This window comes from Prionailurus bengalensis, chromosome A1, assembly GCF_016509475.1.
Source record: "Prionailurus bengalensis isolate Pbe53 chromosome A1, Fcat_Pben_1.1_paternal_pri, whole genome shotgun sequence".
In the NCBI taxonomy this organism is placed as follows: domain Eukaryota; kingdom Metazoa; phylum Chordata; class Mammalia; order Carnivora; family Felidae; genus Prionailurus; species Prionailurus bengalensis.
Window position 1 is genome coordinate 225075602 of NC_057343.1, and position 17557 is coordinate 225093158.

General features: G+C 34.6%; 1 protein-coding gene across 5 annotated transcripts in view; it reads left to right on the top strand.

Moving 5' to 3' along the window:
- The window catches only part of CDH18 (cadherin 18), a 1036719-nt gene that overhangs the window by 951681 nt on the left and 67481 nt on the right, over positions 1 to 17557 (top strand). For all 5 annotated transcript variants that reach the window (XM_043600791.1, XM_043600792.1, XM_043600798.1 and 2 more), the window contains one exon: positions 4650 to 4903. In XM_043600791.1, the coding sequence (XP_043456726.1) occupies positions 4650 to 4903 (254 nt within the window). The remainder of the gene's footprint in view (positions 1 to 4649; positions 4904 to 17557) is intronic.

Below are 17557 nucleotides of genomic sequence, written 5' to 3' on the forward strand. Positions count from 1 at the left end.
CATCCTACAAGTGACTGAATTAGAGTGAATGTAAATTGATTAATTTAATTTAATTTTGCATTTCTGAGTACCTACGGAATCCTTCTCAGTACGATTGTAGTAAAACAGAGAACATCACAAGTAGAATTACCCCAGGAATGTTTGGGTGGTTAGAAGTTAGAAAGACAGATATCTTGCATCGAATCATCTAAAATTATCTTTTGTGTATGTTATCCATTGCTGATACCCGCAATTTCATGTGATTAAAGCACATTTAATTTTTCTTTTAAGTTGAGAATTGTCAATACCTACCCATGTTGTATTTGTGGTAATTATAGTACTGACACATACTCTATCAAAAATAATTTTAATTTATGAAATTTGGCAACACAAATCCTTGCATTTGTTAAGTATGGGCTGATATGATAGACTGTGTTTATAATTCAGAGAGCTTGACCCAGTCGAACATGTCCAGAGCATTAAACCCAAGGTAAATTCCATAAAAATGAAAAAAAGCATTTGATCGTGTTCCTAGAATATTTCTTCCTGAACATAAGTGCTAGGTTAGTAATCTCCAGTAGAATGCTTTTGTATAATTTATGCATACCTACTTCTCATATTAAACAGTAAATTGATAATCCAGACTTACAGATTACTAAAAATAGAAAGTTGAAATAAGTTTGCAATTTTGTTAAATTAAATAAACTATATTTGAATTATAAACCTCCATCCCCCACACCAAATATCTTGCTGAGGCAAAATTTATGGAGTAGATAATCGGTGAGCAAATTATCAAAGATTTATTTTTCAAAGAGTCTTCAGATAGTTCTAGATGGAAGATTTCTTTCCTCATTTTTTTTTCTTTAGCTTGAGTGTTTTAATTACTGTTCAGTATGAACGTTTTCAGAATACAGCCAGAAAGACCTCTAAAAGCATGGACAGTTGACATTTTAATATAGAACTGGAAAAAATATCCTTTTCTTATTCTCATGAACAGTCTCTGGCTATATAATACCCCTTATCAAGTTCATGCAATGCCTCATGTTTATGGAGTTATTCTGTATCTGTTTTTATTTTGGTTTAAGGCAGGAAAAATGGATGTTTTGTGTTTTAAAAACTTCAGCCTGACATTTCATGTTTTTGCTTTCTGTGGTAACTCAATAGCCTGGGCAAATTTTCTTTCTTTTGACCATTTTTCCCTCCAGTATCTTCTTATCAAATCAGGCTTTAGATAATAGATTTCACCATTCCTGTTATACTGTTTTTGATATACTATTTTTAAGTAAAAAAAAAAATCTAGTAACTATGGAAAGTACAACCCACTGGCAGAGTTTTAAATAGTTTCCCAGGAACAAATGATTAGGAGGCAATTACGGGAGGATCTGTTTAAAATGTGTGAATGATGAGTATTTGGAGTAGGAAAAATGATATCTATAATCCTAATCTAATATTTATGTACTGTTGCCATGTTAATGCAAAACAAAGAATTAACATACTTTATACATACTACTACAATCTCCAATTTAGCAGATTTTCTATATAAATGAGGTTGTTAAAATGTTGCCATTTACATTAATTTATTTGCTTCTAAAACCCTGTCTCAATCTTAAATAATATTCTCATTCCTTAGTGACTCTAGATGGATCCCTATCCATCCATCAGCCAGTTGTGGCAAACAACTCCTACAAAATGATTGTCACTGCCTTGAGGTAGTTAAATACATGTTAGAGAATCATAAGCATGAAACCATGTGTCCACATAAACAGCCTGTACCTTAGCAGTAGGTAGGCTAGTATTAAGGTAAATGACATCTAAGTTGCCAAGGGACCTGCTAAAAACAAACCAAGAGATGCCTGTCATATTAAATGCACAGCTTGATAGTAATATTTGATAGGGTAGAGGCGGCCAGAATTACCTCTACAAATTTCATTGAGAGTCAGAAAGATGCGTAAGTCTACACCATGAATAAATGGAGATGACTCTTACAATCCTCTGTTATAGTGGAAAAGAGATGTTAAGCATCCCCAGTAAACAAATCCTAGGGGCTTTGTTTTAGTTTTAGTTTTAGTTTTAGTTTTAGTTTTAGTTTTAGTTTTAGTGTCTCAAACACTGAAGTTCAAAGACAGGAGCCTTAATCATTGAAGTTTACCACATGCAGCAGGTTGACTATAACATATTCATCGATTTAAACATATTTAAAACCTGCCAAGGGTGTTGCTTTCCATGAGCAAATACCTGGATTCTGACATCCCATGCTCCTCTGTGCCCAGCAGGGATCATATCCATCTACCCAATCCCTGACAGGTGGTAGGTGTGAGCTGTTTCTAGGATAGACCATTTAGATTCAAATGAGATGTACTGAATTAGCAAAAGACAAATTCTCATTCACTAATGTTAAGGAGATGTTAAGGAGAAAGGGATCAAGGAAGGAAAAGGGGCAATTTATTTGTAATTTAAATTCCCTCAGATAGAAATGACTCACAATTGGTGGAGTCATAAATTGCAGAACCAATGAACACTTCTTTAAAAAATATATATCTTGGGGTGCCTGGGTGGCTCAGTTGGTTAAGTGCCCGACTTGGGCTCACGTCATGATCCCACGGTTCATGGGTTCAAGCCCCGTGTTGGGCTCCATGCTGACTGCTCGGAGCCTGGATCCTTCTTCCAATTCTGTGTCTACCTCTCTCTCTCCCTTTCCCCTCTCTCTCTCTCTTAAAAATAAATAAAAGATTTAAAAAAATAAAAAAATATACAGAAATCTAAAATATACAGTATTTTATCATATATATATGTACACACACACACACACACATATATATACGTATATATGATATATGGCCTACTTTTAAGCATTTAAGTCTTTAATAATTTTTTACATTTTCACTTTGTCTTATAAAAACTTGTAAACTATTGCAGTGACCCAGTGTTATCCGTGTCCCTGAGATGTATGATAGGTTCCAGGTTCTTAATATCTCATTTGGAAATTAAATGATTGTCTTTTCCTTCTATGCAATCTTCAGTCTCTAGGAAGGCCAATTTTCCAAGGCAATTCAGAAGAGATAAGGGAAATAATCATCAGTAGGACTGATCATTGTGTTTATAAAATCCCATTAAGGACATTCTTTCTGATCAGCTTCTCCTTGGCTCTTAGGGTAAAAGAGACTATCTGAGTTGCCCCACAGGAAATAATCGTTCTTATATACTGCCAAGAAAGAAGGTTGCACGGCTGAAGCGTCCTAGTAGAAAATCAGTGCAGAAATAGGGATGAAATTTTTTTCAGTTTCTTCCCATAGGTATTAATCAGGCAGACCAGCATCAGTGGATACTTCACCAGGCTCTAAAACGGCTGACCTCTGGATCCTTTGCACTAACATCGCTCTGAAAACTTGACACTGTTAACCTAAATCTGAGCTCATTTTAGGTCATAGAGTCTATTACATGCATCAAGTCTAAAATTTTGCATTCAGTTATGTGGAAAAGTACTTCCTCTTAGAAACGATACATAGCTGCTTATAGGTACTCTCATATCTGATTTTGTATCATTATCATGTTCATAAAACTAGTATGTCTATGGAATTAAATATACAGTGATATAAATGTCTATTTACCATTTTATATCCTGTAAAGACCATATATTCCTTGGGGAAAAGTCATTTTTATAAGTAAATTCATGACTCTTGACCTATATTATTAATAGAAGAAATATATATATTGGCCAGATGATTTTAAAATAGAAGACAAAAAACCCTACAAAAACCATGAGAAAGTATTGATATGGACTCAAAGCTAAAAAAGCAAATGGTATAAACAAATAAAAAAAGATTTTAATTTTGGACATCTGGATGCCTCAGCTAAGTGTCAGACTCACAGTTTTGTGAGTTCAAGCTGCACATTGTGTTATGCACACCGACCTCCCAGAGGCTGCTTGGGATTCCCTCCCTCTCTCTCTGCTCCTCCCCTGCTCATTCTCTCTCTCAAAATGAATAAATAAACTCAAGAAAAAAGATTATAATTTTAAAAAGTAGATCAAACATCAACATATATTAAAGAAAATGAACACAAAGCAAATACATGAAGTGGTTTTAGCATCAAAATAGAAAATAAATATAATTAATACAATAAAAATAAGATTCAAAAGTCTGTATAAAATATTTTATGAAGATTCTAAGGAAATATTGTTAAATGGGAAACTTAAAATTTATCATATTATAAAATAAAATACCAAGTGTAAAGCCAGCAAGGTGAAAGTAAGATGATGATAGATAAAAATCAATAATACACCATAATTTATTTAAATGCAAAACAAAACCCTATTTTTTAAAGTCAAAAAATTAGCAACAAATATTTTTTTAAGATTGCTAAGGCAGACCTAAGAGAAGGTAGAAGTTACTGGAGACTAAAGATGGTTTGCCTTTGGGAAATAATTTTTTGTTCCTAGTTATTATCATATTTATACCTGTGAAAAATTAAAGTTGATTCAGACTTGAACTTTCATGATTTTTGTTTTAGATGTTATTGTGAAGATGAACTTCATAGTCTGTTGACGAATGGAAATAGATTGACTTAAATCTATCCATGTTTGTTTTAAAGAATGGGAAAAAAGGGCTTGTTTGAAATGTCATGGCACTCATAATAGTGGAAAACTTATTTATATATATTTTTCCCAACAGCCACTGAACTATGAGAAAAAGAAGTCATATACTCTCACCATAGAAGGAGCAAATACACACCTTGATTTTCGCTTTTCTCACTTGGGTCCTTTTAAAGATGCTACCATGCTGAAGATCATCGTTGGGGATGTAGATGAACCACCACTGTTTTCCATGCCTTCTTATGTCATGGAAGTCTATGAAAACGCCAAGATCGGGACTGTTGTTGGCACAGTTTTGGCACAAGATCCTGACAGCGCCAATAGCTTAGTAAGGTATGGGATGCTTTAATCTTTAGACATGTAAAGATCTTTATTGCCTCTTGCAGTAATTTTAAATGAATAAAAGAAAATGTGAAATATTTAATTTGCATGCTAGTTTTGATTAACATAATTAAATTATAATATTAGTTGATTTTTTGAGTAGTGTAGCAGGTGGGTTTCTGTCAGATTTAGCTAACCACCTTGAATGCAGGTAACCCTTGCACAACATGGCCTTGAAGCGCGGAGGTCCACTTGTACGTAGATTTATTATTATTATTTTTTGATAATAGTATTGCAAATGTATTTTCCCTTCCTTATGATTTTCTTTATTTTGTAGTTTATTTACTTATTTTGAGGGGGGAGGGGCAGAGCAAGGGAGAGACAGAATCCTAAGCATGTGACAGCACAGAGCCCAACATGGGGCTTGAACTCATGAACTACGAGATCATAACCTGAGCCAAGATCAAGAGTCAGTTGCTTAACGAACTGAACCCTCAGGTGCCCCATTCCTTACCATTTTCTTAATAATAAATTCTTTTCCCTAGTTACTTTATTGTAAGAATGCAGTATCTAGTATATATAACATGAAATATATGTTAATTGACTATGTTATTGGTAAGGTTTTCAGTCAACAGTAGGCTTAGTATTTAAGTTTTTGGGTAGCCAAAAGTTATATGTGGATTCTCAATTGTGTATGAATGGAAGAGGTCAACACCTCTAAATCCTGCATGTGTCAAGGGTCAGTTGTTTATTGTTCACTACATAGATCACATTTGCCATTTGACTTGATAGATATGAGCACAATTGAATGGAAAAGCTATGTAGAAATCTTGAACTACAAACTAGAGAATCTTGTGTCCTGAGCGATAGGAAATACAGCTACAGTACAAAGCAAGTATTTGGGAATAATATTCATCTCTGACTCCTGTTTCTGTCACAAGATTTGTGGGCATATAGGAAATGTTCTACCCTTCTCTGTAAAACAAAATTAACATCTATATTTTGGGATTATTGTAAGAATTCGTGAAGCAATGCGCATGAAATGCTAAACAGAGTCACTTGCACCTAACAGTCACTCAAAAAATGCTTATTTGTCTAAAGCAGCATAGAGTGCTACTTTGAGAAGTACTTACTTCTTTTTTTTTAGTGTTTATTTTTGAGAGAGAGAGCATGTGCGCGCGCACACACACACACACACACGCACACACGAGTGGGGGAGGGGCAGAGACAGAGGGAGACACAGAATCTAAAGCAGTCTCTAGGCTCTGAGCTGTCAGCATAGAGTCTGACACAGGGCTAGAACTTACAAACTGTGAGATCATGACCTGAGCTGAAGTTGGACATTCAACCGACTGAGCCCCCTAGGGGCCCTGAGAAGTACTTAGCTCTTAAAGACAGGAAGACCGGGGTGGGAATTCTGACATCTTAGTAGCTGTGTGATCTTCTACTCATTCAACCTTGCTGAATCTCAAATATATGAGCAAAGAATAATAATGTTGTTCGAATATGTTGATAGAATTAAGTTAAATTATTATAAAATCCTTAGCACAGTCAGGAAGTGCTCACTAAATATTTTTTTTATTGTAAGATGTCATGCAGTAGTGATCATTAAAGCTCTCCTTGCATGCTCAAAAAGATGTTTTCTTTTTCTTAAAAAAAATAATGTTTTTATTTTTGAGAGAGAGAGACAGAGCATGAGTCGGGGAGGGGCAGAGAGAGAAGGAGATGCAGAATCCGAAACAGGCTCCAGGCTCTGTCAGTACAGAGCCCTACACGGATCTCCAACTCATGAACCGCGACATCATGACCTGAGCCGAAGTTGGACACTTAACCGACTGAGCCACCCAGGCGCCCCTTTTTTCTTTTATTTTCTTTCTTTCTTCCTTTCGTTCTTTTCTTTTCTTTTCTTTTCTCTTCTTTTCTTTTCTTTTCTTTTCTTTTCTTTTCTTTTCTTTTCTTTTCTCTCTTTCTTTCTTTCTCTCTCTTTCTTTTTATCTCAATTTTGATAAAATCAAGAGGTTAGATGCATGGACAACTCTTTAGTTGCCTTGTATTTATACCTTGGATAATCCTAAAAACCTAGAAAGTTTGAAATCTTTAACAAATCAGTCTACTTTCTCCCATCAAGTTTTTATTCTTAGTCTCTTTATTTATTATCTTTTTGAACAGAAGCTATTATAGTACATGTTCTCCTTGATATCTATGTAATGTTTATAAAGGATTTCAATTTCCTTTTTCATAAGCGTTATTATTTCAGTTTTAAAAAGAAATGCCCACAGCACCCATGCATGGACAGAAACAATTCTCTGTGCCCTAATGTGTATATTCAACACTCCTGTTCCATTTGTGAGTACGGAAACAGCACCTTGTCAATGGACAACCCCTGAGCTGGGCATTGCTTGCATTTGCAGGATAGGCAAAGTATATAAAATAATATGCATAAACCCAATTATAATAATTGATAACTGATTAAGGGATGAAAATATGAGTCAATATGTTTAGCTGTCAAATGAGAGGAAAGACCACTATGCTTCATTATTCCATAAAATCCCATATTCCAAAAACATTTTTGACACTTAAATAAAGAGTAAAATTATTCTTACTACATTAAAAACTTAGAGCATTGGAAAAGCTATTTTTAAATGTGTCCATCCTTTACCAAAAGAAGAGAACACAGTTTGAGAATAAAAATATTTGATGTTCTTAGTTTGATGTGAAAATATTTGGTAAACAATTGGTAAGAGTTTCTTTTGAAAATTAGATATTAATGATATATTCTGTAATTTATATTTACAAAACAATCAAATTTTCAAAACATTATGGGTAGAATATATGTTCAAAAAGGTATACAGAAGGGAGGAAAAACTTGAGGTTCAGAGACAAACTTTTCTCAGTGTTGTTCTTTCTGTACCAACGTTCACACAAAAAACCCACTGATTCCATATAGAACAGTGGTTCTCATCTAAGGACAACGCACACACACGCACACCAGGAGATATTTGGCACTATCTCAAGACATGCTTGGTTGTCACAGCTGGGGGAGGAATACTATCATCTGTCACTAGAGGTCAGGGCTGGTGTTGGAACATCCTAAAATTCACAAGAGAGTCCCCACCAGAGAGGCGTTGCTGTTCCAAACTATCAGTAATTCTGAAGATGACATAGAATAAGCCAAACTGGGTTGTGCATTGGTAAAACTGGAGGACTAATTGGGTCACCTGGATGGCACAGTCAGTTAAGCATCTGACTTCGGCTCAGGTCATGATTTTGCAGTTCATGGGTTTGAGCCCCACATTGGGCTCAACGCTTGACAGCTTGGAGCCTGCAGCCTGCTTCAGATTCTGTGTCTCCCTCTCTCCCTGCTCACATTCTATCTCTCTCTCTCTTTCTCTCTCAAAAAATAAATATATATATTTTCATTTTAAATGGAGGACTAAATGGGTGTCTGGGTGGCTTTGTCGGGTAAGTGTCTGGCTTTGGCTCAGGCCATGATCTCGCAGTTCGAGAGTTCAAGCCCTGCGTGGGGCTCTGAGCTGACAGTTCACAACCTGGAGCTGCTTTGGATTCTGTGTCTCCTTCTCTCTCTGCCGCTCTCTGGCTCATGCCCTGTCTCTGTCTCTATCTCTCTCTCTCCAAAATGAATAAATATTAAAAATAAAAATAAAGAAAAATGAAGGACCAATTATACTCCTGGAAAGCAATTCTGAAAAGATATATTTGAGGACTGCAAATCAGTATGTATGTCTTACATACATGCATAGCCATGTGGATGTTTCAGCATATACATTTTATTAAATAAAATAAATTATTTATATATAATAATTGCACCATAAGATTATTGATTGCCTCAGTAATTGCACTATGTTATTAGAAGCTTTTAATTGAACACTTGCTATGTTAGATACATTCTCCCAGTTTCTGGGATGCAAAGATGATTGGTATATTGTCTCCAAATGCTAATATTGAGATGTAGGAAGCCATTAACATATACATTATTCTTTTCGCTTTGTTTTGGTTAGAAAACTAAAATGAATCCTTCCAAAGCTGCCTTAAAATAATTAGACTCCATAGCTGCTGTTTGGGGGCATAATTTACATAATATTTATTCCTTATTTTAATAAAAATGTGTCATTCACATGGGCCTCTAGGTGTAAACAGTGAATAGAAGACAGAAAACATTAACAAACACAAAAGCAAGCTATACTTCCACCTTTCTCAGGGACCAAATGTTTGTACTAATTAAGGAAAGTACTTTGAAAAGATGTATCTTGCAATGAGCCCTGAAATGCAATTAACTCCCAGTTTGTAGAATTGATAATGAAAGGGAGTGTGAGTCTTACAGGCATTGGTGAAAAGCTTCCTGACTTCAGTCTTTGTGTTTCCATTTTCTAAACTATTAGTAACATTCTCCAGATTTCTAAGAACATACCATGTCTAGCTTTTGTCTCTTTTAACTCAAAACAAGAATGTGCAATTTGCAGCAATATAACCATCACTTTAAAAAAAAATAGAATCAGGACCAGGCTATTTGCTAGCAATGTAGAAACCCTTGATTTAAGCAGACTGTACTCATTTCCCAGTGTATTACAAATGGAATTTATGAATTTCTTGAATAGCTACTGAGAGATGAACAATCCTATGTTGGACATGAGAAGTGAGAGAGCTTTCTAGAAATGTGACCTTATATCATGTGACCTTTTAATGGCACATTAAAAATAGTGACTGTTCTTTGCTTGCTATCTGTGGGCCAGGGGCTTTAAGTAGCATGCTAAATGCTCTTGAAAGAAACCTAAAGTGTCTATGTTATTCATCCCATTCTACAGACGAAGAATTGAGGGCTCAGAAAGTTGAGTCATTTGGTCAAGTTCACATAGCGATAAAGTGGCCGACTCCAAATTTAGATCCAGTTTTACTTTACGCCCAAAACCCCGTTTTTTAAAAAGCAGTAGTATTTGGCCTCCCATATATCTCAACTTACCACTAATAACAGCAACAACAAAAGCTGCATTTACAGAAGTCACATATCATAAAGTAGGAAGCAGATGATTACACGTTTAGAAAGCCCATTGATTGAATTCCAGTACTTGCCATCTTGTATTTGTGTGGATGCATTTCACACGCTAGGAAAAGAAATACTGAAGACAGTCGAGTCTCATTTTAACTCTTGGCATCTCAGAAGCAAAACTGTTCTTAATTTTAGAGTTTCCTCGTATTGTAAAGTCTAAGACATACGCTACTTGATCTAGTGCAACAGTAAGAAAATTACAGAAGTCCTCAATATTTCTCATAGAATGAAGAGCTTTTGTATAAATTTATATGAATAAGTATAGTCCCCCCAACTTTCCTTCTTTTCCACTGTGATTCATAATCTGATTTTATCTATATATTACCTTATTGTTAAAATTTTTAATGTTTTCTGTGTATAATAACCGTAAAGCAACCAGAAGGAAATATTAATTGTGCATAATTGTGTCAAATGCTCAGCATGACACTTTTTAGGAACAATACCCTATTTATATGCTAATATAAGAAACAAAAGAAAATTTTGATCAGACTTGGAAATATTGCCAAATTTTTAAAAATTTGCTAAAATAGCTGAAGTGTTTGATCAGTCACTTTTGAGTTTAGTTCTAGATTTAGTGAACAAATGCTTCCTGTATATTTACTGCATCCTTATAATGGTGCCTTTGTTTTTCCTATGCATTTCTAAATTTTCACATAGTTTGTGATGAGATAGGAGTTAGGAATACTTCATTAATTTGGAATGCCATAACAGCAAAAAATAAGAGATACGTCAAAATAATGACAAAGTCATGTCGCAAAGTTGAAAAGTAGAGTCAAAAAATATTGAAGGAGGCTTGCATGTAGGATTCATATTCAAGGAAGGAAGATGAAAAATAAGCAGAAAATGTGTTTCAAACGTATTCATGTGAAAAATATCATCTGATATACAATGGGTTTTTATTATACAGGCAAAATTTATTTATAAAACTTTAGCTTATTATAAGTCAAGAATACCTTACCTGGATCATTAATAGCAAGCCCTCATCCACCCTCATCAAAACTATTATAGTCTTCTAATACAAAGACAACTCATTAGGGACATTTCATGCAAACAGGGCAGAGATAGAGAAAGCAAGCTCCCACTTAAAATCAGAAGTCTTTGTCCATGACTTGTGTTTTATAATTGTATCACGTTATATATAGTTAGCACATTTACACTAATAACTTGACCATTAAATGTCATGTGAATATGACATTTGAGAATGTAACGGGACCTAAAGATGACTGATGGGACCCTGTTCTTATATAGATGCAAATATCTGTAGACTAAGAAGGTTGAATGATTCACAGAGCTAACTAATCACAGAGACTGGATAAGAATGTGGTCACTTTGACCATGCTTCAATAAAGATACAGAAGACTCCTGCAGATTTTTCCAGTCGGGGGCCCAAATTTATCTAACAGCTTTGTTTGTGGTGGCAACCACTCCAAACCACAGTCATGACCCCAGAAGAAGAACTTATTTTCTGGGTGAGCCTGTGTAACTCATTTAGCCCTGGAATGAAAACTTAAACCCTGGCTTAGTGACACTGTGCTAGTCTACTGACTGGAAACAAAACACCCAAATAGAAATTTTTCAAAGAAATAATAAGTGCTTATCATGGTTCCATAGCATTCTAAAACTCAGGATTATTGGAATTTCTGATATCTCAGTTACGTAGAGGCATGAATAAAAGAGGGAAGCATCGTATTTGTGCAGAGATTTTAATTCTTTAGATAGTGTTGTTTCATTGGATCAAAGTTTTGGTTAAGGAAGTTAAAAAGCTTTCTAAAGTATATGTGTGCTATATGTGCTCCCCATTTTATTGATCACAATACACACTATGAAGTTGCAAATGGTACTTGTGTTTATTTTTTTTTTCAGAAAGATTATTTTCTGGATGTGTAGATTGTGGAGTAAATTGTATCTCCAGAGTAAGCTACGGGAACCTTAAATCCTTTAATGAATCTAAGCTATCCTGCAGATGTGTGACTTTTGGTTAAATTAAAGATGAAGCCACATCACTATAATATCCCACAGGGTGTATATTGATTAAACTTTATCCCATCTATTGATCATAGTCAGTAAAACTTACAAAAGCTGCTGTTGGGGAGGCAAAATCTTAAATAAATTTGCTTTACCACTCACATTCTGTATCTAGAAGTATCTAAAATATGGCAACAGGAAGAGGTCTCCTAAACTTCAAGCCAACTGATATTTCTCTATGTAAATCACTGTAAAAATAGATTTCCATTACATAAGTTTTAAATTAATTTCTTATAGTGAAATGGACAGACTATAATGAAAGTAATAGGTGCCTCTGAGGACCGAAATTTTATTATTGAAATGAAAAATAACTTTCCAGTGCACTTTAACATGACTAATAATTATCTTGAGTCTATGCCTACATAATCAAAGGGAAATTGAGTGTCAGATGACGAACTGGGTAATTTGTTTAAAGTTGCTTCTGTTAAGAAAAATACTTGAATAAAAGGAATCATTACTGAGATTCACTGTTTGCTGTGGCTGTAACTTGTCTGCAGATTTGTTGGTCCACAAATTCTAATTTGAATAATGAACTTTCATCATATTTCAGTGTAATGCATTTTCTCTTATTTCATGAATACATATTTACTAGAAATATGAAATGATGCATATGTTGTATGACAGGAAAGAAGGTAGTTGTAGGGATAAAAATTATAACCCAGAATTGTACATGATGATGGCAACTTTGCAAGAAAATCTCCTATGCCTGATGTGCATTATGCCTATGCATATGCCTGTCTCCTATGCCTATGCCATTTATGTGCCAGGGGGAAATTAGTTAAAGTTTGACTAGGGAACTGGTCCAGTTAGAGGGTTCTTAAGGACTATTGGCGAAATCTGAGCTGGCATAAGCTTAAATTGTATTTACTCTAGTCTATAGCCAGGAGATTACTAGTTCCTCACAGACAGCATCTTATTGATCATTGATCATAAAATTTCACAAGTAGCATTGAATATAGATGTTTTCTTGGTGATAATTTCACTAAGGATGCAGTGAGCATTTAGTGGTGGTAGGGATACAATGGTGTGTCATAATCATCGTATTAGAGTCAAACTTGTATCTGTCTCAACATTTCCTCCCTCCTACTACCCCTTTGACCACATATGTCTGTATATTTGTCCAAGGAATTAACTAGACATACTATGGAGTGTCACAATATTACAGCTTGAGATAATATCCAGAACTATGAGTTCATTGAAATATTGTGGGAAGTATAAATGGATCTGTCCTTTTAACAGTATTTAGATATCTCTCGATCACAGAGGAAAATAAATTAAGTTCTCATTCTTATAAAAAAAAAGTTGTTTGTTTCCTGAATGATTCTAACAAATTTCAAATGTGTATGTATAAAGGATATTAGGAATCCATAAAAAAATTCTCTCTATATGAAAACATACTGCTCTAGATAAGTAAAATATGATGACTTATTAGACTGATTATTTCTACCAAATGTATATAAAAGAAGTAAAGACTCCTATGGAATGCCTTAATTAATTTCACTTTAGGTATTAACAGGGTCTTCTTAATATTGTTGAATAATCGGTTAGTTTGGTTAGTTTATTCATTCACTTATGAGGCAAAGTCATACACCTATGCTACTCTGGGTGAAAGGAAAAAGAGCTTTACTCTCATATAGTTTCCAAATAAAATGACTCATGTGCACTGAGTAAGGAATTACGAATAATTTAATTTTCTGATAGATCTTTTAGAAACAAACAGTAGTTATTGCTATTTATGCGGAGGAACTTCTTCATTCAATAATAATCCTTATTCAGATCCTGTTGTGCTTACATCACTTTCCAGAAAAAACAAAACAGAAAAGAACAAACAAAAAAAAAAAACACTTCCTGTTTGTGAACTTTCTCAAGGTTTCCAAGAGAAAAAACCTTCCTAAAAGGCATTAAAACAAATGAAATTTCTCTATTGAGGCCTATCATTTGATACTCAAACATAAAATCGTTTCAAATATTATCCTGTATGATCCTCACAATAAAATTATGACGTAGGTCATATCTGCATTTTGCTTACAAAGAAAGCTCAGACAGGTGGTGATACATTAAGTTATAGAGCTAAAAAGTGGTTTAGCTTGATGAACATCATTCACTTGGTTTCCAGACTTGTGTTAATTTCCTTACTGTGTAACACCATTTTCACACATGCTAGATCTATTTTAGAAACAAATTTCCAAAGACTTCATCTTTGCATTCTGAATAAATCAAGGCCAGGACCTACAGCTTGTACACAGAGTAGAAGAATATAGATGTTTTCAAGGGGTCTGAAGAGGTTATTGCCTCTAAGGTATATGGAAATTGGGAAATTTGTTCTTGGGAAAAGCCCCTACAACATTCTTCTTTTTTATCTGTGCATCTTCAAGAGCCTATCTATTCATTTAGCCTTTAAAAATGCACTGCGAGTTGAAGTTTCCCCACCAAACACCTCTAGTCACCTCTGCTACAAAGAGCGCTGTTCCATTTTCTCACCGGCTTAGTTGAAGATATGATTAAATCATATAAATATGCTATACATACAAATATATTTTATTTTAAAGTAAGCTCTTATTACTCAAGTGTAACACTATGTGTAAGGGCAATAATATTGATTGGAGCACTAATCTATGGGTGAAGGAAAGAACTTCTTTCTTTATAGTATCTACAAGCGACAGTAGGAAGCTTCTCTTTCTCTTTTTCTCTTGCTAGGCCAGTAGCCAATACCAGAAGAATAGTGGTCTGAAAAGTGCCACCCAGTTTTGGTGGCACTAAGATATCTCACTGTGTCTCTCTCTCTCTCTCTTAGTTTTAAATTTTGTACCTTCTCGATGATCTATAATGTACCTCTCCCTAATGCTTACCCTTCAAGACAGATCAAAACCATGTCTAAAGTCTTGTATTGCTTACAATTGTACTATTCTGTCTGATTTTAAACTCTGAGCATCAATCATGTTAGTTTGCAAATAATTTCTTTTCCTTTTCTTGCCTGTTTGCTTAACTAAATCATGTCTAAGTAATTCCCAGTTCTTACTTCCTCTCTTTGAATATCCCTCATTCCTTTCTTGTACTCCTTCAAATAAATATTTCTTAATGAATAAAGCCTTAAATATTGCCTACTTCTTTTTTAAAGGGAGCTTGCAAATATTACTTAATGCACTTATATTCTATTTTAATCTCTTGCCCTAACTAGCTCCTTGATGTTGGATAAAATTCTTCATCACTCCATACCTCAGTTTCTTCCTCTGTAAAAAAAAAGGGCTATTAATAGTACCCAACTCATGCAAACTGTTTTCAGTTTGCAGTGAACTAACACTTAAAGCACAATATGGTACACCATGAAAGCTCCATGAATGTGACCTTTCTTTACCTCGTTTTAGATAGCTTTTGTAAATAACTCGTATATGTGTGTTTCCTTCAAGTCTTAAATATATCATCTTGGTATAGTCTTAGATGAAGAGAGAAAGTAGAATTTGAAGAAAAATATATTTAAACATCTTGCCAAGTTACATATACTCTTGTCTCAGTTTACACTGGTTACTTTATTATACCAATGGACTAGAATATTAAAAAAATACTTCTCAGAACTTTAATTTCTCAAGTTTTATCATTAATCCCAATTTAGAATTTACATCATCTACACAAATGGCTACTTGATTTTCTGTTTGCTGGATATCCCTGAAAATGCCAAATTAACATTAGCATTGAAAAACACCTAAATATTTATATATGACGTCATAAAGTATTAAGATGCTGTGTTGACTTTTTAGAGGTTTGTAAAAGGAAACAAGTGGATGTTATTATGAACATATTTTTAAAAGTTACCTACTGAGAATATTTTCATCTATTTTTATTTGGTAAACAGTTTCGTGGACCCATGTGACTTCTTAATTTTATATAATTAGCACTGAATGATTCTACATTTAATCCCCCAAATAGTTGTAAATCGTTTATTTTTTTCTCACATTTTCCTTTTTTTCCCTGAGCTTGTATTTGTGTGGCCAGGAAGAAATCCAAGGCTAGAATAAAGCAGAACTATTTAGTTCTACTTGAGTTGAAATTCAATTGCAACTCCACATACAAGATTCAACATCCAAGCATCCCCTAATATCTAGCCCTTATACTGTAGATTTCCCAAGAGAGTCAGGACACATAGAAAGCTACGAAGTAAATAACATGAGACTGAAGACACATACCTAGCATTGTACCTACCATTTGAAATAAAAGTTAAATATATATATATATATACATATAAATATACATATACTTATATATAAATATATGTATATATGTATATTTATTTATATATATTTATATATAAATGTATGTATATTTATATGTGTGTATATATATATTTAAATATATTTATGTATATATTTAATTCAGCTAAAGGGCATATTTATTCTGAAAGTATTTAATCACTAATGCTAGCATTTACATTACAAAGCTCTGTGTGAGGTACCTAAAAGAGAACAGATTAGCCTGATCCTGAGACAATGCATTTTATAGTCTTAATTTAGCTTAGAAACAGAAATCCAATTTTTTTTCCCCAGACTGACGGCTCAGTTCTGAAGTGATCAGATTTCCTTTTTGTTTGTTTGTTTGTTTGTTTGTTTTTGTAATTGTTTTTTAATGTTTACTTACTATTGAAAGTCAGAGAGAGTCAGAACGTGGACAGGGGAGGGGTAGAGGGAGAGGGAGACACAGAATCTAAAGCAGGCTCCAGGCTCCGAGCTGTCAGCACAGAGCCTGACGCGGGGCTCAAACCCACGAACGGTGAGATCATGACCTGAGCCCAAGTCGGATACTTAACAGACTGAGCCACCCAGGTGCTCCTGAAGTGATCAGATTTCTAAGATGGGGCATGTTCTCCCATAATTCATAAGGATGTGTTGATAACAATGTAATCTGAGCTTTGCAGAAAACTTTACAATTGAATATGTTTTAATTTTAGGTCTGACTTTCCAATACAAAAATCACTGTTTTTAGGGTATCTAAACATGGAAAGTATCTTCAAGACAGGTTAATGACAACTAACTTTAGATGATGTAATAACCCAGATTTCCAACCGATTACATTTATTTTTTTTATTTTTTTATTTTTTTTGGGACAGAGAGAGACAGAGCATGAACGGGGGAGGGGCAGAGAGAGAGGGAGACACAGAATCAGAAACAGGCTCCAGGCTCTGAGCCATCAGCCCAGAGCCCGACGCGGGGCTCAAACTCACGGACCGCGAGATCGTGACCTGGCTGAAGTCGGACGCTTAACCGACTGCGCCACCCAGGCGCCCCAACCAACTGATTACATTAAAAAAAAAACTTATTCCTTTCCCGTGACAAGACTTCTCACTTCTAAGCAATCCAGCCCTCATCCTCAGCATCAGGCCTCTGGACAAAGAATATTATGAGAATTTTTTGTGATGTGAATACAAGTCAAAATCAGTTTCAGTGTACCATGACCTAATGTTTTGGGAAAGCCCAATGACATCGCCCTTCCCCACTGTTCTGTAGCATCTGGATTTCGTACCTTTTCTCTGAAATCAGTTTTGCTTTTCACCTGTTCTTCATGTTTAAATGCCTTCATTATGTTGA